At 43.2% G+C, this 21,893-nt stretch overlaps 1 protein-coding gene across 4 annotated transcripts in view; it reads right to left on the bottom strand.

Moving 5' to 3' along the window:
- Nucleotides 1-21,893, bottom strand: part of LOC308585673 (WASH complex subunit 2-like) — a 38,986-nt gene that overhangs the window by 14,405 nt on the left and 2,688 nt on the right. For 3 of the 4 annotated variants that reach the window (XM_081191582.1, XM_081191584.1, XM_081191581.1), the window contains exons 3-16: nucleotides 21,205-21,263; nucleotides 20,928-20,972; nucleotides 18,384-18,485; nucleotides 17,425-17,497; nucleotides 15,641-15,694; nucleotides 14,332-14,441; nucleotides 12,159-12,231; nucleotides 9,046-9,102; nucleotides 8,346-8,513; nucleotides 7,633-7,751; nucleotides 5,405-5,494; nucleotides 4,996-5,091; nucleotides 2,914-3,000; nucleotides 658-812 (exon numbers count right to left, since the gene is read on the bottom strand). In XM_081191582.1, coding sequence (XP_081047708.1) covers nucleotides 658-812; nucleotides 2,914-3,000; nucleotides 4,996-5,091; nucleotides 5,405-5,494; nucleotides 7,633-7,751; nucleotides 8,346-8,513; nucleotides 9,046-9,102; nucleotides 12,159-12,231; nucleotides 14,332-14,441; nucleotides 15,641-15,694; nucleotides 17,425-17,497; nucleotides 18,384-18,485; nucleotides 20,928-20,972; nucleotides 21,205-21,263 — 1,288 coding nt within the window. The remainder of the gene's footprint in view (nucleotides 1-657; nucleotides 813-2,913; nucleotides 3,001-4,995; nucleotides 5,092-5,404; nucleotides 5,495-7,632; nucleotides 7,752-8,345; nucleotides 8,514-9,045; nucleotides 9,103-12,158; nucleotides 12,232-14,331; nucleotides 14,442-15,640; nucleotides 15,695-17,424; nucleotides 17,498-18,383; nucleotides 18,486-20,927; nucleotides 20,973-21,204; nucleotides 21,264-21,893) is intronic. The other variant, XM_081191583.1, reaches the window with a different exon arrangement.

The raw sequence follows: 21,893 nt of genomic DNA, 5'->3' as shown, positions 1-21,893 counted from the left end.
CGAAAGTCTTTGTCCCCCCTGCCTGCCTTCCCAGGGGCTTTTAAATCGCCCCGGACAGCGGAGAAGTCCTCCGCTGTCTCGGGGCGATTTTAAAATGCCGCCCGCCAGCATTTTAAGATCGCCCGGACAGCGGAGAAGTCCTCCGCTGTCCCGGGGTTTTTTAAAATGCTGGGGGTGGGAAGAAAAGCCCTTGTCCCCCCCCCCCAGCCTTCAGAAGAGGTCCGGGGACAGACTGTCCCCGGACCTGGTCTGAAGGCGGTTTCCCTAGGAACGCATTAATTGATTTTCAGTGCATTCCTATGGGAAACCGTGCATCGCAAGACGAAAAACTCGCAAGACGAAGAGACTTGCGGAACGAATTAATTTCGTCTTGCGAGGCACCACTGTAGTTATATAGAAAGCACTGTAGTGAAATAAAGCATACAAACCAACAGAACAAACTAAAACTGCAAATGTACATTCAAATAGCAGGCAAAAAGTCCAAGCTGCTTCAAGTTCAAAATTTTGCCTGCCTAGGCAGTAGACAGAGTTAATCCACTCTTGCTTGGCTTACTCCTGTGGGAAAAGTGTTTAAAAAAAGCACTATATCCATTGCCAAGGGAAGAACTAGACACAGCAGCTGCAATAGAAGATAGATTTCTAATGCCCACATTTTACCTGTCTTTAGTGATAACAAACAAATCTTCTTCGCCTTCTTCCTCAAAGAGGCCGGTCTTAACTGTGTGGCTGGCAGCAGAGGCAGATTTTGTAGGTTCCTTTTTCTGGATGGATTCAGAGGCAGGTTTGACCTCTTGGCCAATATTCCAGTGGTCCTAAAAATACAGCAATTATTCATACCTTTGTTGTCCTACAGGTTGTCTTTTCATCCCATTCCTCAAATTCACTGGGTTAAGCATGTATGAAGTATTTCTGAACACAGTGATTAACCAAGAAGCTACCAGAACAGTGAAACACAATGATCAAGTTCAGCCAAGTCAACCCCCCAGAATGCTTAGCATTTGCCTCTCTTGGGTGCATTAAATCAAAGCCAATTTAAGCTGTAGCATAGTTCTCGTACGAACATATGAAACAGTCTTGCACCAAATCAAGTCACTGGTTCACCTAGCCTAGTTTAGTCTAATAATAATAATAATAATTTATTCTTTATACCCCGCCCATCTGGCTGAGTTTCCCCAGCCACTCTGGGCGGCTCCCAATCAGTGTTAAAAACAGTACAGCGTTACATATTAAAAATTTCCCTGAACAGGGCTGCCTTAAGATGTCTTCTGAATGTCAGGTAATTATTTATCTCTTTGACATCTGTTGGGAGGGCGTTCCACAGGGTGGGCGCCACTACCGAGAAGGCCATCTGTCTGGTTCCCTGTAGCCTCACTTCTCGCAATGAGGGAACCGCCAGAAGGATCTCAGTGTCCGGGCTGAATGATGGGGGTGGAGACGCTCCTTCAGGTATACAGGACCGAGGCCGTTTAGGGCTTTAAGGGTCAGCACCAACACTTTGAATCATGCTCGGAAACGTACTAGTCTATTCAGACTAGTTGTTCTACAAGACCTAAGATATGGGTCTTTTCTTTTTTTATATAAATTTATTTGTTTTTTCAAATTAAAAATTTACAATCACAAACATGCAACATAAAGACAAGATTCCAAAGAATCTCCTGGACTTTCCCCCTCCCTTTGTGGGTCCTATTATTAATCATTTCCTCCTGCATCTTTTATAATAATCCTAATCTTTTACATCTCCATCATATCTAAAATTCACCATTAAACTTCAAGTGCTCAAGATATGGGTCTTTTCCAGCTCTGCTGTAAGATAGCCTTTCAGCAAGAGATGCCAGGGATTTAACTAGCAGCCTTTGACAATAACGGCATATATTCTATCCATGAACTATAGACCCTTTCACATCTAGAAGCTGATGGGTGGGTGAGCACGATTTGGGGGAAATGGCGTTGTGGACCAATACTGGCCCACCCGTTCTAATGAGACAACATGGACTGTGATGTCTTATACACATGTACTTCAACAAAGCAATTTCCAAAGATGTTGTCAAGTTATTCTCTCACAAAACCCTTTGGTGTTTATGCTGCACACTACTTCATAATGGTTCCCTAATTGCTCAACAATGGAGTTAGCCTGGACCTGACACTTTTAGAAGGACAGAGGTTTTACTAGTTATGTCAGTTTCTCAAGCTTTGAAAATTTGCAGGGCAACTTTTCTCTGTCAGACCTTTCCAACAGAAATTCTCTAGATCCCAGATGTTTCTTCTATGTGCCCAACTTCTCATCTTCTGAACAGAAGACCCAGTTTTCAGAAGATGCTGCCTGGAGTTTTTTAAAGAGATGTTGCCTTGAGTTTTGTAGAGGCTGTTAGTTTTGAATATACCATATTTTTTGCTCTATAAGACTCACTTTTTCCCTCCTAAAAAGTAAGGGGAAGTGTGTGCGCGTATTATGGAGCGAATGCAGGCTGCGCAGCTATCCCAGAAGCCAGAACAGCAAGAGGGAATGCTGCTTTCACTGCGCAGCAATCCCTTTTGCTGTTCTGGCTTCTGAGATTCAGAATATTTTTTTTCCCTTGTTTTCCTCCTCCAAAAACTAGGTGCGTCTTGTGGTCTGGTGCGTCTTATAGAGCGAAAAATACGGCACTTATTATAGGGGGTTTAGAGTACTATCTCAGATTTGACAACAACCTTTTTTTTAAATTAACTCAGTGAAAAGCCTTCCCATTACGGCTGCTTGTAAAATCTTTGACTTTGAAGCAGTACAGCTGAAATAAATATCTTGCACAGACAGCTCTGACACATAGCAGCGGAAAACTAAACCCGAGAGTGAAAGTTCTGTATTAAATAATATCACTTTCACTTAACTGAGAGCTATAAAACCAGCCACCCTTTAACAACCTCTGCACATGTTACCTCCTCATCACTGCTGAAGAGCAAACTGGTTGCTTTCTTTACTGGTGGTTTTGAAATTTGTGCCTTGGGCGTAGACCCAAAGAGTCCCTAGAAAATGCAAAGGGAAGAGATGGTTACTTTCCCCAAAGATGCAATCACTGTGGCATTCAACGAAAAACTGTAGAGGTAGGTGGGAGCCATGCCCCTCTAGTGTGCATCAAGACAGTCAAGGGTGCCCCCCCCAAATGCTTCATTGCCTAGTCCTAAGTCCCAAATGTTGCTTTGAGCAGGTTCGGAACCCTTATGTGAGACTGTTCCAAATTTCCATGAATGTGCTCTTTATTGCACAATATGTTGAGGGCACATCACAATTTGTTTGTGTTTAATTTTTTTTCCATACAGACTGAAATAGCTGCTGGCTCAATAGTATTAGGAACCAGAGAAAACCAGGGAAGTTACTGTATTTTTTGCCCCATAGGACGCACTTTTTCCCCTCCAAAAATGAAGGGGAAATGTGTATGCGTCCTATGGGGCGAATGCAGGCTTTTGCTGAAGCCTGGAGAGCGAGAGGGGTCGGTGCGCACGGACTCCTCTCGCTCTCCAGGCTTCAGGAAGCTATCCGCAAGCCTTGGGAGCTCTGCGGGAGTTCCCGTCGGGCTCCCAAGGCTTGCGGATAGCAGCCTGCATCCCGAAGCCTGGGGCGCGCTGCACAGCTTCGTGCAGATATCGGGCAGCCCCAGAAGCTTGGGGGATAGCGGGGAGGCGGAACACCGCCATCCCGCTATTCCCCGACCTGGTTTGGAGGCTGGCGGTGGGGAGAAACGCGCTTCTCCCCACCGTCAGTGCCACAAGCTCGGGGGACAGCAGGGAGGCGGAGCGCCGCCATCCCGCTGTTCCCCAACTTGGTTTGCAGAGTTGCCTGCATCCCGAAGAGAGATGCCTGCATCCCGAAGCCTTCGGGCACGACTTCCCGCGGGCTTCCTAGGCTTGCGGATAGCAGTCTGTTCTGGGGGCTGGGGTCGGGGGAAGCTCAGGCTTTCCCCGCCCCAGCCCCGCGCCTGGGGGGGAAATAAAAATTTGTTTCTTTATTCCCCCCCCCAAAAAAACTAGGTGTGCCCTATGGGCCGGTGCGCCCTATGGGGCGAAAAATACGGTAATTTATTGGACTTGGAGCCAATGAAAGCTAGTGGGTGCCTTCAAGAAAGTGTTTTTATCCTTTTATAGATAAAAATGTTACCCAACTCCTCTTTCAGTTCCAAGCAACCATGAGGACTAGGTACTTCAGAAAGGAAATTGGAATTCTCAGGATTCTGTACCTATGACTAAATTAAGTATGTCTTACATTCTGCGTTCCGAGATACCCTCTAGACATGGCTTCCCATCAACGTCAGGCTTGTCTAGTGGCCCTACTGTCAAATAACTTGTTTAAGCAAGACTGGCTCCTGAACAATCAAATTCTGAAAGAATGAAGCTGAGCTCTCCCCTGCCCCCCCCCCCAGCTGAAGACCTGTATGTCCAATGCTGTATTGGGGCTCCTCAAAACCTTTGTGTTGCTCTCTGATTGAGATCCTGCAACTTCCATATGTGTTAAACTCTATTTTGTTGTTTGCTTCATTTCTCAGTCACACCTGCTTTTCTTCCTTTAAGCTCCTTATTTGCTCTTACTGCCCTCCGTGCTCCCGGTTCTTATATCCACTCCTCCTTGTTGAAGTTTGTGGCACACAAGGCTCTTTCCCCTACCCAGCAATTAAATCAACCTAGAGAGAGTCTCAGTTGCAGATACACCATGACCGGCTGGCAGGCAAAGAAGGCACCAATTCCACCAAATGCCAGCAAGTCCAGGAAAAGGAAGAGCAATATTTCCTCACGCTCATTCTCCATGGTTGTTGGGCTCGTGGGGCCAGGCAGTTAATTTCCCCACAAAGAGGTAAGAATGGGCTGCAAACAATTGATGTTTGGAAATCCCCAGTAGGGACACAAATGGGGGGGGGGGAGAAGGGAGAACCACAATCAGCCCACAGGCATTGTGTCATGCAGGCCTGCATCAGAAAGCATACTTTGCTCTGAAGTAGAACCTAGTTTCTGCTTCCAGGCAACACCTACTTCTTCATCCTCATCCTCAAACAAAGATAGTGATGTCTTTGTTGTCACTTTGCTAGAAGATGAACTCTTTGATTTTGATGGATAAGAAAACAAATCCTGTTGGACAGAAAAGAAAGCTGGCATCAGCAATTTCCACCCCCAGAAATACATTTACTCTTCTGGAATATTCAGCATCAATGGGCAGACATGAAGGGTAGCATTCTCTCTTTGTGGACTTCTGGGAACCTTACCTTTTCCTCCACTACTTGTAGTTTTGCTCAGCTGATTAGACAACAAGGGAGGCACAACTGCAGACAATCAACATAAAGGTGGACCAAACATCTTTTGTGGCATGCAGGCCAAATCCACTGACAAGTTTGCAGCTCAGTTGGGTTTGGTGCAAAAGTGAATGGTTAGGTTAATAACTTACTTCAGAATCCTCCTCATCAGAAAACAGGCTTTTGTGGCCTTTGGAAAATGTCTGAGTTGAAGACCGGACGTTTTCAGCAGACGGTTGACTCTTAAACGACAACAACAAAACACACACACATTTATGTTGATTTGCAAAGGTTTTGCAAATAATCATGCTTTGGAATTGGTTCTCAACTAGTCGTTGACGAATGCCTTGCAACTCAAACATTTTGGCTCCTGAATGCCACAAACCCAGGAGTGAGTCTTCTGGTTTGCGAACGTTCTTTGGAACCCAAATGTCTGACATGGCTTTTGATTGGCTGCAGGAGCTTCCTGCAGCTAATCGGAAGCCGCACCTTGGTTTCCAAATGATTTATAAGTTGAATGGACTTCTGGAACAGATTCTGTTTGACTTCCGAGGTACCACTGTAATTGCTTTTCCAATTTTGCGACTCAAAATGTGCCCTTTTTTGATGTCAGTTTGTTAGCTTTATCTTTGTATTCTTTTTCATCTCTGCAAAATACTGCTGCTGCAAAAAAGCCAAGCCTAGAGAAACCCAATACCCGTGTCCTGCTCATATAAAAGAAGACCACGCAGAAGAATGTGAGAAGTAAAAATGCCGTGTGGGTACTTTCTAAGGGAATTTGGAATCATTATTGGCAATTCACTGATCCTAGACCCCAAATTGTGTCTTCCAGGAATAAATGCTTAAAAATCTTTGGCAATTTCCCTTTCAGTTACACTCAAGACTGGTTGGGGAAGGATAGATGTTTCTGTTATTAATGTGAACTGCTGGCATAAGAAAGCTTTGTTCTTAGTTGTCTCAGAAAAATTAATCCATTATCTTTAAGGTTTGAAGGGGACTGCTTAAACTGGAGCTTTCCAAACCGTGTTGCAACACGTTCGTGTGTCGGCAGCAGTATGTAGGTGTGTCACACGAACACTCCCCTCGGTCCTCCCAAGGCTGGAGAGGGGTTAGTTTAACCTCTGGTTTGCTAGTAAAACTGAATTACTGTGTCACGAAATAATGCATGTCTAAAAAGTGTGTCACCAACTTGAAAAGTCTGGAAAGCTCTGGCTTAAACCAATGGATTTGCTGCCACTTGGAGGACTTTTATGATGCACGTAAGCAAACAACATAGAAAGCCACTTATGCTAGTGAAGTTATGACTATCTGGCATTACCTGTAACATATAACTTTGCTTAACTGGTGCAAATCATGCCACCTTCCCCTGATGCCACGAAAAAGACTATGTTCCTCCTTTTCATTTATTGCCTTCTGCCTCACTCTCTGTTTTGTACTTACCTAGGTTTTCTATTAAGCCATTTCAATAACTTTTTTTGTTCTTCTTCAGTACATCTTGTGTTATTGTACAGTAGTACTTCAGAGGGACGCAGGTGGCACTGTGGGTTAAACCACAGAGCCTAGGACTTGCCGATCAGAAGGTCGGCGGTTCGAATCCCTGTGACGGGGTGAGCTCCCGTTGCTCGGTCCCTGCTCCTGCCCACCTAGCAGTTCGAAAGCACGTCAAAGTGCAAGTAAATAAATAGGTACCACTCCGGCGGGAAGGTAAATGGTGTTTCCGTGCGCTGCTCTGGTTCACCAGAAGTGGCTTAGTCATGCTGGCCACATGACCAGGAAGCTGTATGCCGGCTCCCTTGGCCAATAAAGCGAGATGAGCACGCAACCCCAGAGTCGGTCACGACTGGACCTAATGGTCAGGGGTCCCTTTGCCTTTACCTTTACCTCAGAGGTTGAACAGAATCCATTCTGAAAGTCTGTTGAACTTCCAAAACGTTCAGAAGCCAAAGAAGCCATGTCGGACTTTCGGGTTCCAAAGAACGTTCTCAAACCAGAACACTCACTTCCGGGTTTGCGGTGTTCAGGAGACAAAACGTTCGACTCGCAAGGCGTTCGGGATCCAAGGTACAACTGTATTAAGATTTACTAGTGCTGCTGTCTTTTTAAAGTCTTGATAGTAAAAAGTTTTGTTGTTTTTTTAAACACAGCTTTCTCCGGAGCAAGATCTCACAATCCTTTCAGAAAGAGTAGATTTGTCAGCAGCTATTGTTTTGAACTGCATGCCAGAAATGTCCAAGGAAGAAGCCAATGGTGAACTTAATGATAGCCAAAAGTGGGTAAAACCACCCCTTTCTCTCCCTAGGCTGCTGGATAGTGGAAGATCAATGAACTGAGAATCTGTCATTCTTATTATTGTTTTTTAAAGTTTATTTATGTTGATTACCTTATCTCCTGCTGTAAAGTCTTTATTTTCTTTAGCTGCTTTGTTTGTAACAGTGGTAATGTCAGGCTTTTCCTTGAACAGATCTTCCTCACCTTCAAAGAGATCAGTTGCAGGTTTGGCTGTTTAAAAACAAAAGGTTTAATTCAGGGAAAACGTTAACTCATTAAGAAAGAAGTCAACTATCAAAGACACTGTGTATATTTTATTGTATTTGCAATGGCTTATGGCTAAAGCACCATATCATATCATACTCATCAGAAAAACAGTGCATAGTCACAAACCCAGGTTTATTACTCAATACATGTCAAGGACCTTTCAACAGGAGCTTGTAATTCAAACATATTACAACGGAAGCTTTTCCCATCATTTTACTTTCACACCAACAAAAGCTTCACCTGCTAGATTTATGCATGTTGAGGCACTGTCAAAGGCACAAGGCACTAAAAGAAGTGGCAGTCTTAAATATAAAGAGACCTCTGGGTCTAGGGCAGTATCTAAATTCAACAAATAATAATAAAGGGTGGCTTTACGTTGCTTGGATTTGCTTGGCATTGCTTGGATGATTAAATAACCCATTGCTGCCACACTTCTCCTTCCAAAGTTCTAACCAAAGACTTCTTCAGCACTTCTGTTCCAAGCAAGGCTTTGTGGGAAGAACAAGTTATCAGAATGCTTAAAGGAAGATTCCAAATGAATGAAGTGTAGCAGCTTACCTGAAATGAAACTTTTCTTATTTGACTCAAGCTTGCCGCCATCATCATCATCATCATCAAAAAGCCCAACATCTTCATGTCTAGGTGCTTTATCTGTGACAGGTTCTGCCTGTTTCTTATCCTCTTTCCCCTTTAGAAACGAGGAGGGGCTAAACACATCATTTCCACCTATAGAGGACATACATTGTCATCTCATGTTTAACAGAAGTTCCTATTATTGTTGAAACTAATTAACTGTTGTTTATAAAAGTTCCTCCCAAATCTCCGATGCAAATATTGGACAAGCTAATGGTGACTTCTAGACCTCGCTTTTTAAAATCATTAGGAACATTATCACTTGGTATTTAACACCAGCAGCGATTAACAAGTAAATTGGAAAGGCAAATCATCATAATTGGAGAACTATATGAATATGCAAGCTTACTGATTCCCAACCCCACTCAGTCGTGACTTAACATCACAAAATAAAACAGCTGGGAATCTCTAGCCTACAAGCCAAATGTGAACCTGTAGCCTCCCAATTTCAGCTCCACCCAGTTAGGCTTTCCTTAGGGGAGCAGATGAGATCAAATGACCTACAGGTGTCCTAGAACTTACCCTGGAATCCACTGTAATGCACAGGTGTTTGCAACAGACACATTGATGTGAAGGTAGAAAGTATAAAAAACACTATTTTAAGTCAACTCTAGATTACTCATACCTGGAAAGAGAGATACTGCACCAGCAGGAACTTTCCTTGTAGGTTTTGACGATGGCTCTAAAAAGCATATAATGCGGTCAAATTGAAAATGCAAAACATTCACTTCAGAGTTACTCCTGATCGATTATAAAATGGAACACTAGAAGGAGCATTTTTCTAATAAGTTAACCAGTTTACAAGGAGTGGGGAGGTATAACTCGAAGAAAATACAAGGGAAATCTCACAGGTACAGTTTGTCCTATTTCTACTTTTCTGGCTGACATTAAAGGCTCTTAACCCTCCACTCAGTAGCTGCTTCAAGGGTAATAAGAATGACCTCACCTAGAACAATGTTACATTCAAAACTTTGGACATTAAGACATATGAGGTCCCCAGACCTGTTCAGTGAACCCAAAGAATGGATTGCAACCACACCTACAAGTCACACCCTCTAAGACAATTGCACGTTCAATGTTAACCTGAAGGAGACCTACACCGTATATCTGAATGCATGTACCGTATTTTTCATTCCATAAGACGCACCTGACCATAAGATGCACCTAGTTTTTAGAGGAGGAAAGGGGGAAAGCCCCATTTTGGGGGGGATCAGCTTACAGTTGTGCAGCTTCTTTTGCAAAGGGGAAAAGCCCCTTTTTTGAGGATCAGCTCAAAGTTATTGAGCTTACTTTGCAAAGGGGGAAAATCCTGTTTTTTTGTGGTTCAACTCACAGTTCTGCAGCTTCTTTAGGAAAGGAAAGGGAGCCGTTTCTACAGTTTCCAGACAGATAATCTAATTAGTCAGTCACGTCACTGGGAAAACAAACAGTCTCTGTCTGCAGAACGTTCAACAATGGAGGCCTGGGCAAGGAGCTGGGGCCCGAAAGGGAGCCAGTGATCGACCACACATTTGCTCCATAAGACACACAGACGTTTCCCCTTACTTTTTAGGAGGAAAAAAGTGTGTCTTATCGAGCGAAAAATACGGTACATCCCCCTTCACATGAACACTGAATATGTAGGTACTGGGGACATGGCTGGTGCTCATTATCATCCCCTTCACTGTATACATGGGGGAAAAGAGTTAAACTCCTCTTTTATGTCCCTAAGTTTGAGGGAGATAAAATGCCCTGCTCATACAGTTCTAATAATCAAGATGGCTTAGATCATATTCAGATCAAATCTCTATCTGAAGTACTTAATCATAGATATTCTCACCACCATCACCCATGGTCTTTATAAATATCAGTACAGTGGTGCCTCGCAAGACGAAATTAATTCGTTCTGCAAGTTTTTTCTTCTTGCGAGTTTTTCGTCTTGCGAAGCACGGTTTCCCATAGGAATGCATTGAAAATCAATCAATGCGTTCCTATGGAGACAGTCCGGGGACAGAGGGGAAGCGCGCTCTGTCCCCTCTTTTGAAGCAAGGGGCTGCGGGGAGAAGATTGCTTCTCCCCGCCGCCCCTTGCTTCAAAATAGATCCGGGGACAGCGGGGAAGACGCGCTGCGCTTCCCGCTGTCCCTGGACCTGCGGGGAGAAGATCGCTTCTCCCCGCCGCCCCTTGCTTCAAAAGAGGTCCGGGGACAGCGGGAAGCGCTTCCCGCTGTCCCCGGACCTGGGGCTGCGGGGAGAAGATCGCTTCTCCCCGCCGCCCCTTGCTTCAAAAGAGGTCCGGGGACAGCGGGGAAGACCCGCTGTCCCCGGAGCTTGCGGGGCAAGCTTCGTTTTGCGAAGCAAGCCCATAGGGAAATTCGTCTTGCGAGGCAACTCGAAAACGAAAAAAACTTTCGTTTTGCGAGTTTTTCGTCTCGCGAGGCGTTTGTCTTGCGGGGCACCACTGTATATGAAGACGGCATTCAGCAAACTCACCCCATTCTGGTCTGCTAATAAAGGTGTGTGAAGGAGAACCACAACTCCCACAGCTGACTACAGCAGCCTACATGTGGCTCTTGGCCTCTAATAGCTGCCGTCCTGTGGTGAAATGGGTCAGTGTGGCTGTTAAGCAGAAAGTTGGTAGTGGCAGGATTCCTGAATTGCAAGGAGTTGGACTGCAAACTCCTTCCAACTCTACAGTTCTATGATTCTATGAAGCACCGTATTTTTTGCTCTATAAGACGCAACAGACCACAAGACGCACCTAGTTTTTGGAGGAGGAAAACAAGAAAAAAAATATTCTGAATCTCAGAAGCCAGAAGAGCAAGAGGGATCGCTGCGCAGTGAAAGCAGCAATCCCTCTTGCTGTTCTGGCTTCTGGGATAGCTGCGCAGCCTGCATTCGCTCCACAAGACGCACACACATTTCCCCTTACTTTTTAGGAGGGAAAAAGTGAGGCTTATAGAGCAAAAAATACGGTAAGCATAACCCCCTTAGTTTTGCCTGTTTTCGTTTTAAAAGTGTCCCATTTTCAAAGCCTTGCTCCAGGACTCACTAGTTGCTTTTAGGGGTTTGAGCATGCCATTTTTTGTTCCTTGCCCCTGCACTCTATTTACCGTCCCACCCCGCAACCCCTTCAAAAGACATCCTAGTATTCCTTGCCTCAACTGCTCTCAACCAGAGACTTGATGGGCAGACCGTGAAAAAAAAAAACTTCCGGTTCCCAAGGAAGCTTCCTATGTTCCTAACATGTAGGCTCCTACCTATATCCTGAACCTCCTTAAGACTCCTACTTCAGATGTTACAAGGAAGCAGCACTAGCCAACTCTGCAGTGACTGTGGTTCAGATGTCCGAAGTTGCTGCTTTGCAGGTGGGGCGAATCCTTGACTGTCAAAAGCTACTATGTCAAGGAGAATGATTGCCACGTAAGTTTCCTCTCCAGCATGCCATTTCCCCCAAATTCAATGCGTTTTTGTCACCTAAAGATGTACACTTGAAGGGATGCTCTGCTTCCTAAATGTCAAAACTGGCTCTTGATTTGACCCATCATCAGATGCTACTTTCAAATTTGAAAGGTTTTCTTCACCACCATAAGCACTTGGAAAGTTGCACATTAGAACTCAAGCCAAGGTTTTCTGGCTTCTAATGTATACATCATATAATCAGCACTATGCTCATGTCCAGCATTCCCAATTAATATATCTCCATTACATTTAGAAAATCTCCGTAGTTCAGTCTGTTCCACATTTCAGAAATCCTCACCATCATTTATTGGGACCCGCGATTCTTTTTCCATCACATCTTCCCCTTTTGGCAATTCAGAGAAAAGGTCACTCTGGATGAAAAGAGAGAGACCAACAGTAAATAGTTTCTGCATGAGATAAATGGTAAATAGGGTAACTGCATGAACAATAGGGACCAAATGCTACAGAATAAAACAATGCTAGACTCAAAAAAGGTGACATTTTGGAAATATACTTCACAAGGACATGTAGCAAACCACCATTTTGCTTCCTGGCTATTAATGAGACTACCGGGGTAAACAGCATTAGAGAAGGAACCATTTTAATTTAGTTTTCCTTACTGGCTGCAGATTGCAACATGAAAAGTTTAGATTCATTGGGTGCAGAAATCAACCAGTGTGAGATAATAGGACATCCACAACTTCAGGATTAGGTTATCAAACTATGGGATGAGATATCCGGGAATGATACTTTGTTGCCCATTTCAACATACCATTTTTATTTATATTTATTTATTTCAATCTCATAACATTTATATACTACTTGATTGTAAAAAAACAACAACCCTCAAATTGGTTTACTATCCCTTATCTTCAACCCAAGCAGGAATTCTGCAAGCTACATCTAAAAGGTGCCACTCAATTCCTAACTTTGGAGAGTTGCCCTGGTACCACAGTTTCATCTGCTCTTCTTCCTTTTAGCACTGGAAAAAATACCTGCCTGTGTGGACTGAACTTTATTCGCCAGATGCTCAAACAGCCTGTGACAGTCACTCAATGCTCTACAATGACTCAATGATATGAAACAGTAGCAACAGAATTATATACTTGTGGTTACCTAACTGTGTTTGAAGAAAGCAAAAGGACAGGATTAGATCCACTGCCTTTAAACTGGATCGCCTTCAACAACCATCTGGATCTCCTGAAGCCTTAAGTGGTTTCCTGCCATTTACAATGATATTGAAAGTGGCTATACCATGCAACAACGGCAGGGAGAATGCTACTAGCTCAGAGATGGAAGGAAGGAGAAGTACCAGCGAAAGAAAAATGGCAGATGAAACTGATGGAGTATGCAGAGATGGCGAAACTGATGGAGATCTGAAACCAGGAAGATCAAGTATTTACTAAAGACTGGAGTAAATCTGTAATTTACTTAAAAGACCATTGTAAACAGTTAAAATCTTTGGCAGGGATGTAATGACACTTGTAATGTGGAATTATTTATGATAACTATGGTTAATTAATAGATAGATGATGGTAAAAGATGTGGAAAACTTATATTTAAATATGGAATCCATGGAGGGAGGGAAGGAGGTCCGAAGGTTCAAAAGAACCTTGTATTTGAATGTTTGAAAAGGTTATGTTTTTTATGTATAAAATTATCAAAAACCTAATAATTTTTTTATATATAAAAAAAGAAGAAAAGAAAGTGGCTATACCATGCGGATGCCTCAACTGAAGCCAATGGTGCAGCATAATATTTGGGGAATTGTAAATGGGCTCAGCATATCTAAGAATGCTGAATATGAGAGAAATAAGTGACTTCCAAAAAATGTTCAGCTGATGATGGTAATTGAGACGCTGTGTTAGGTATAACCATCTAGAGCAGGAGGGTATCATCTCTGAGCTCTTTGTTTGATTCTGTACATGGATTAATACTACTACTACTACTACTACTACTACTACTACTACTACTACTAATTTATTATTTATACCCCGCCCATCTGGCTGGGCTTCCCCAGCCACTCTGGGTGGCTTCCCAAAAAATATTAAATTACTGTAATACATCAAACATTAAAAGCTTCCCTAAACAGGGCTGCCTTCAGATGTCTTCTAAAAGTCTGGTAGTTGTTGTTCTCTTTGACATCTGGTGGGAGGGCGTTCCACAGGGAGGGCGCCACCACCGAGAAGGCCCTCTGCCTGGTTCCCTGTAACCTCACTTCTCACAATGAGGGAACCGCCAGAAGGCCCTCGGTGCTGGACCTCAGTCCCCGGGTAGAATGATGGGTGTGGAGACGCTTCTTCAGATATACTGGACCGAGGCCGTTTAGGGCTTTAAAGGTCAGCACCAACACTTTGAATTGTGCTCGGAAACGTCCTGGGAGCCAATGTAGGTCTTTCAAGACCGGTGTTATATGGTCCCAGCGGCCGCTCCCAGTCACCAGTCTGGCTGCCGATTTGAATCATACCAACCTCTTCATCATCAAAGAGTCCTGTCCCACCACTGAAGAGGCCATCTTTAGAGCAAAATGGTGAGAAGTCTTCATCCGTCAACTTGGGGGGCTTAAAAATATCCCCATCATCTAGGAAGAGGGAATACATGTATCAATGTATTTTACAGTTACTGGAAAAAAAGTTCACTATGTGTCACAGAGTGAGCCAGTTAGTAAATTACAGTTCCAAATTGGAGTTAACTCTTTATTAGCAAAAGCAGGATCTTCACAGACTTGCCTGTTTCAGGCCTAACTGGCACGGCAGCTTATTCCCTGTAGGCCTTACTCCATGAAATGAGTGGCCAAGACTAAAGGTCCCTGACTACCCATAGCCATCTATGTCTTCTCCTTTCCAGGGCTTTTCCCAAACAATCAGAGACTGTGCTTGTATGCAGCCTGTCTTTGCTCTTCCCATTTCACGTCTCTCCTTGTTCTGGGAGTCAGGGGGAGGGAAGTTTGTTGCAGCGGGAGGGGGAGACACCCATGACTCTTCACCAAACCGACCCATCTCTGCCTCTTGACCTCTCCCACTCGCCTGCTTCAGCTTCTGCATCTGATTTTGGCCTTCTCTCTGCCACAGACTCTCCCAACTCACTGAGCCCTGTTACTCCTTCAGCTTTCAACACTTCCTCTTCCTAGTCTTCTCCCTCTGACCACTCATCGTTGTCCCACCATCACTCCCCGGACTTCTTCCCTTGGTGGTTCCCCAGCTGGCTCGGCCCACCATGCCTGTGCATACAACCAGCCCATGACATTATGAAGAACTAAGTCATCCACCCCAGAAAGAAGCCAGGAACAACTCTGACAAATTTACTGTCTGAGGGCCACAAAGACTCAAGCTTCCCCTCTTCCCACTCCATTGTATTTGTGGCTATACAGTTCAATGGATAAAGTAACAAATTGGGACTCAGAGATGAAATTACACTTCATTTGATTCACTTTGGTGTCAAGCTCTTTTGTAGTTCCTTGTTATGTGCAAAAGGAGCAACAAGGGTCTAAAAACGCAATAAAGGGCATCCTCATCTCAGAGGAAACGTTTTAAAACTTAAGAACAGCAACAACAAGACTGAGGTCACAATAAGACATGCAGAAATTGCTCAACCTTCTCCATATGCCTCTTCTGTCTTGGCACTAAAAAAAGGGAACCTGAAACTTCCAACCCGCAGTAGTATTCATTAAGATTGAGAACATTAAGAAATTTAGAATAGGAATGACTAGGTGATGCCCCCATCAATTCCACCTCCATACGTCCAAAGAAAACTTAACACGTGGAAAAAACCAACACTTACCATCTGATGAGACACTTTCTTCCTTATTTGTCACTGTGGTTTTATTTTTTGTATCTACCAATGGTTGAAGTAGAAGAAAGTTAATTGATGATTAACTGTTCTTTGCCAATGCATCATTTATAGAAACATTTGACAAGCAATAAATAGAAAGCCAGGAAAAAATGAAATATTTATAAATCACCTTTTATCACAGTTCCCCTCAAAGGGCCTTCCATAACAGTAAAATACTATCTATCTATCTATCTATCTATCTATCTATCTATCTATCTATCTCACAAAGCCAACATAAGAATCAATCAGCACCATATCACTGAAAACCAGAAAGAAACCATAATGTTGCACTCTTATGCTTGGGTCTGTTAGGGTATACCCACTTTTAACAAAAATAATCTAAACAAGTGCTATAAATTTTCGTTTCTACCTCTCTTGGGGGGTGGAGGGAAAGGGGAAAGCTATTTTCGTAACAGAAAGACTTTACCCAAATGGAATATTTTTCAATCTTCTTTCTAGTCCCTGATCTCTCTTTGATAGCAGCTACTGATGGTTTTTTGAAAATTAGTAAAAATATGTAAAATGCCAGGCTTATGTGGTCCAAACAGCAGCAGGTACACACAAGAGGGAAGTGTCAAGAGGTTCAGGTTAACCTCAGGGTTTGCAGAAGAACGAAGCACCGTATTTTTTACTCTATAATACGCACTTCCCCCCTCCTAAAAAGGGGGAATGTGTGTGCGTCTTATGGAGCGAATGCAGGCTCCATGGCTTCAGTGAAAGCAACGCGAAGCCTCCGGAGTGCAGCGCCAGCGCTCCCGCTGTGCTCCGGAGGCCTTGCGTTGCTTTCACTGAAGCCAGGAGAGCAAGAGGGATCAATCCCTCTTGCTCTCCTGGCTTTGCTTCGCTGGAGAGCCACTGTGCAGCGCCCCTTCTGTGAAGCGGGAGGAGAAATGGAAGGGACTCCACTTCTCCTGTCGCTTTGCTGAAGGGGCGCTGCGCAGAGAGGGAGAGCTGTGCAGCGCCCCTTCAGCGAAGTGGGAGGAGAACAGAGCCCCTTCCATTTCTCCTCCTGCTTTGCTGGAGAGGTGCTGAGCAGAGAGGGAGAGAACATTTTTTTTCTTGTTCTCCTCCTCTAAAACTAGGTGCGTCTTATGGTCGGGTGCGTCTTATAGAGCAAAAAATACGGTATCTTTAGAAAAAGGCCAAGGGTGGAGGGACCTGAAAGACTGAGTATGTGTTGAGTAATCATGGTGGGCTGACTGTTGAGAGGAAAAACACTGAAAATTGGGTGGAAATTGAACATTGGAAAAGGACAAAGCAGTACACCAATATGAATACTTGTCCATTCTCTAGTTCTGTCAACAACTTGCTCTGCAACGTCTCCTGCCTGAGAAGAGAGAGATCTGAAGGATCACATTTGTTCCCTTTATTTCCAGAGTTCAGGCCGAAAGTGAACATCGCCCCAATACAAGAGGGAGGGGACAGCAGCCTTGGGATAGAAATACCAAAAAATCCTTAGGAAAAAACCTATGAGTTGAACCCCCAAACTGCCCAGTGAAGGTGAAGGATGTTCAGTGGCCATGGAATACTGACTGACTAGTTTGGGAAGGAATGAATGAGAATGAAATGGGAGTAGCTGAAATCCCCAGCAGCAGAATTCCACATTGCAACATTTTGCTGCAAGTCACACTTGTCCTGCACGTTTCCAAATGCCAACAGAAAATGTTTTTCACACCGCACACATGCATAAAATTCAACTTTATCAAAGAAAAAAGCTCTGAGAAGCAGCTTACATGATTGCTCTTCTTCTTCCCCTTTGATACGAGCGGCAAGCTCATCTGTAAATGATGTGGGCCTTTTCTTTTTCTGAAGTAGTCATATGCGAATAGAGGGAGGAGGGAAAGAAGGAAACATACACACATATTTCGTTTCAATTTGGTTTCAGAATTTTTAAAAAACTGCTGTTGAAAAAGGTGTATTTTTTTTTAGAAAACTGACCGTTTTTTCAGACTATGAAAGGAATAGGAGATCCCAAGAACAATTGCTCCCACTTCCCAAAAAATGGGTCAGGCGCCCTACTAGTTAACATCACTTTACCATCTAGATTGGAGATTCTCCCCTGGATTATCCAAAGAGTTAAATTAGTCTTAAGACCGCTCTCAGAGAATAGTCAGCGGGAAGCAGATTTGTAGAAATAGCACGCATGTGAACAGAAAACTTGCAGTTCCAATAAGCAACGTTTTGTATGAAAATAGTCTGTTAGTATTATTTTAGATGATTTTCTGTTTTTCAAAGCTATATATACAACCAAATGCAGGTTACTCGTGATCATTTAGGTACATAGCAGGGACTTTTTGGTCCTGTTCTTGGCTGCAAAACACATGGTGGTGTTAAAGCCTTAAACAAAGAAAAAGATGTAGTATAAAACTATTATTATGATTTTACAAATAAGAAGTCTTCAGTACAAATATATTATATTGAAACATTCTGCTGGGTCATATGCCAAGCAGAAACTAAGCAGGTTTTACTTAGTGTACTTTTAGATGTCATAACTAGTCTTAGGCTATTTACAGCACCAAGAAAGAAAGCCCTGCTTTGAGCCAACTGAACTGTATCAGAGAGTTTTCTGTCCTTTTCTAAACATGGAAGAGATAATCCATCAACTATGGTCAATATTTTTCCCCCATGCCTTTTTTTTGTCCGAAGTTTTTCTGAATAAAACTAGAAATGACGTCAGGCAGCAATCACTTACCAGCCTTGCGTTGTTCTCTTCTAAATCACCTTCTTCATCATCGTCTTCCCCTTTTTCAGAGTCACCAAAAAAATCATCTTCGTCACTCATCAGTGCCGTTCTCTGACAAAACAAACACACACCACACTTCATGCTCCAGGACACTTGAGACAGAAAGTTGTACTTTATTTTACTATTTTTCATTTAGTGGCTTTATAATAAATCTTCATCAAAAGATCTGAGAGTAGTTCACAATAGAAAAATACAACATAAAAAAGCACAAATAAATCATTAAAACAGAAACAACAAAACAATAACCCTCCCTCCCACAACCGCATTTAAAAGTCTGCAGAATATTAATCAGCCAAAGGCCTGGTAGAACAGGAACATTTTCACCTGGCAACAAAAAATATATAACGAAGGCATCAGATGAAGTATACTGAGCCAGCTTTAGAGTCAATGCTTGTTATGGAGTAGCTTTCCTTTCTGACAACAGGAGCATTCAACCTGCTGTCGAAAGCTGTATGACAAGTAGAGTATTCTTCTCTCACAAAGTCTTATGTTTCATTTCCATGAAAGCCTTTCCCAAGGCAGATATTGTCAGTTGAAGGGCCTGAAATCACTTTTACCTGCTAAGCTACACAGATTCAAGCAGGGCCAGTGCCACTGGTCATAATGGTTGGGCATTTGCCAATGAACCTAGGGTTCAGAAGGTTCCCCCATTAACTGTGCTCCCCAGATGGCCATCAGTCTTGGGGGCTAATCTGATCTTCACAACTGCAGCAAAAGCTGTAAGACCATACCCCCATCCCCATCATCAGGAAAATCAGCGCTGTGTGTGTGCAAACGTAGCCTGCCATAAAATAGCATCCAGGTACCATTTTCAGGAGCATCCACTGCCAACCTAACCCAACCCTGAAACAACTTCGTGATCTGCCTTTCTCCCCGCCAGAAATCAGCTGAGTACACTGAGCATACCTAGTATTATTTAGAGCTGGGTAAGGAAGCTGCAGGTACGCAGGTGGCGCTGTGGGTTAAACCAGAGCCTAGGACTTGCCGATCAGAAGGTCAGCGGTTTGAATCCCTGTGATGGGGTGAGCTCCCGTTGCTCGGTCCCTGCTCCTGCCAACCTAGCAGTTCGAAAGCACGTCAAAGTGCAAGTAGATAAATAGGTACTGCTCCAGCGGGAAGGTAAAAGGTGTTTACGTGCGCTGCTCCGGTTTACCAGAAGTGGCTTAGTCCTGCTGGCCACATGACCCGGAAGCTGTACGCCGGCTCCCTTGGCCAATAAAGTGAGATGAGCGCCGCAACCCCAGAGTCGGTCACGACTGGACCTAATGGTCAGGGGTCCCTTTGCCTTTGCCTAAGGAAGCTGCAACAGTGGTCACATGCACGCATATGCATACACAGAGCTGTATTTTGGCAGGCTGATTTTGCAAACCACAACCTCCACTGATTGTGCATCATGTTTGGTTGTCAAAATTGACAACTTCTCTACTTTTATAACAGTAGCTGCCGCTTGTTCTCAGTGCTGCTTGCAGCTTTCTTAAGGTTTTCCATTAGACAAGTGGAGGAATAGAGTGTGTCTCTGCTCAGAGCTGGAGCGTATCAGGTTTATTTGCTCTTTTTTATAAAAAAAATCAAACCTAAATAATCTAGCAGGGAGGAAGGCAAAGTAGAAGAAGGAAAGTCCTTCTTTTCTCTCAAAGCCATCAGGCCTTGCTTGCTCCCATTCATTTTATGGTTAGTTCCCCCAAACTCATACAAAAGGAAAATTTATTAAATATCACATTTAAAGTTAAAATCTTTAACCAGTGAACTCTGAACAATTCTAAATATATCCTAAATCTATTGAAAACATGTTAAGATTCTTTGATAGTCACTTTTACATCTCTTTGTTTCAGTTTAACAAAAAAAAAAATGCTTTCTATGAACGAAAAGCAATGGACTCTGTTCTGTAAAGAAAACTTGGGCAGTTAAGACAATAGCTACCTAAAATTATTTGTAGAACACTTTAAGAAAAATCAGTTTCCTTTTGTCTCTTTTTAAACACACACACATTTTATTAGGTTTGACCCATGATCTATGGGTTGCATTCAACATAGCACAAAGGCTAAGGTTCTGTCAGCACAATGATTTTCTCAAACAATGAAACCTTCCCCCCCTTCTGCCCCCCCCCAAAATTGTTCCAGGGTTTTCCCCAACCCTTCAGAGAAGTTTTAGGGATGGCATGTAGCACATGGAGGGGAGGAAAGGGGGGGGGAACCTCATTGTGCTAGCAGAAATCCTTGTGCTGGCTTCTGCTAGAGCAACAGTTTAGTTAAATACAGCCCTTTATCTATTTTGTACTTTTAAAATATTGGAGTTCAGTAGTCAGATCTAACAAGGAAGGTGCATATCTTAAAGAACATTGGAAAGATTACTATTTGCAAGATACCCCATGAGGCCATTTGTACACTTATGCCACTGTTAGATTTCTAACACTCAAAATCCATGGCCCACTCCCTACCCTTGGAAAAGTTGAAGGTTTACATTAGTAGAGAGTACACATGGTGGACTTCTTACCGGTTTGTGGTCTTCCTCACTTGCATTTTCAAATTCCTCCAGGTCCTGAAAGGCAAAAGCAGTTTCAGACTAAATTAAACAGCATTTATACAGGCTTTAGAATGTTCACTTCTTATGTCCACATAATCTTATGGTCTATACCACAGATAAAGTCGGGGACCCACCAACATGAAAATCCATAAATCCCTATAATTTCCCCAAAATGTTTCAATTTTACATTTTAAAGCTGGGGGGGGGGGGTGGATATCCAAGGGGAAAAAAATTCATGCCTTCTTACCTCTTCATCTTTGCCTTCGCTGTCAATCATGCTTCCACGATCACTGTCTACTGAACCTTCTGTTTCATAGAAGGGAAACAAAGAAGACTTAAGTGCATATCATCTTATTCACTATATACCAGGATCCTTTCCCCAGGTAATAATTATACACAACTATGCATATAACTTTCCACCTGACTCTTCTGTAACAATATGAAAGAGCTGACACCTGATTTACTTTTCCATCTGTATCATGTCTCCTACATTATTAAAAATATGAACTGTTTTGAGTGCTTTAGCAGAAAAGCAGTATATAAATGTAGTAAATACATAATCAGACAATCCTTTTCACTCACACAATGAATCACTTTCCTATTCACTTGCAACTTCAGTTCTTCAAACCCAGAGATATTGAGTGGAAGAGCAGTCCTCTTGGGTTCCCATGTCTAAGATGGCAGTGACAAGAAAAGTATTTTCTTTGCAAGAAAACTAGCAGTGGCTGCATGGATTCCCACAGAAAAGTTTCTGTGGATATCAGCACTCTGCATTTCCATGAAGGAACCATTTTTTTTGTACGCTTTCAAATTCATCCCTACAGCAATCAAATTCTGGATCCTGCAACACAGTCCATTTCCATCCCTGCACTACTGAATGAAAATAGGTTTCCTTTTTATTTTTGCACTAATCAGGAAACATAACCAGTGGAGCAA

Source organism: Podarcis bocagei (assembly GCF_964188305.1).
Source record: "Podarcis bocagei genome assembly, chromosome: 4".
Lineage (NCBI taxonomy): Eukaryota > Metazoa > Chordata > Lepidosauria > Squamata > Lacertidae > Podarcis > Podarcis bocagei.
The sequence above is the reverse complement of the archived record's forward strand: the minus strand, read 5'-3'. Positions and strand labels throughout refer to the sequence as shown.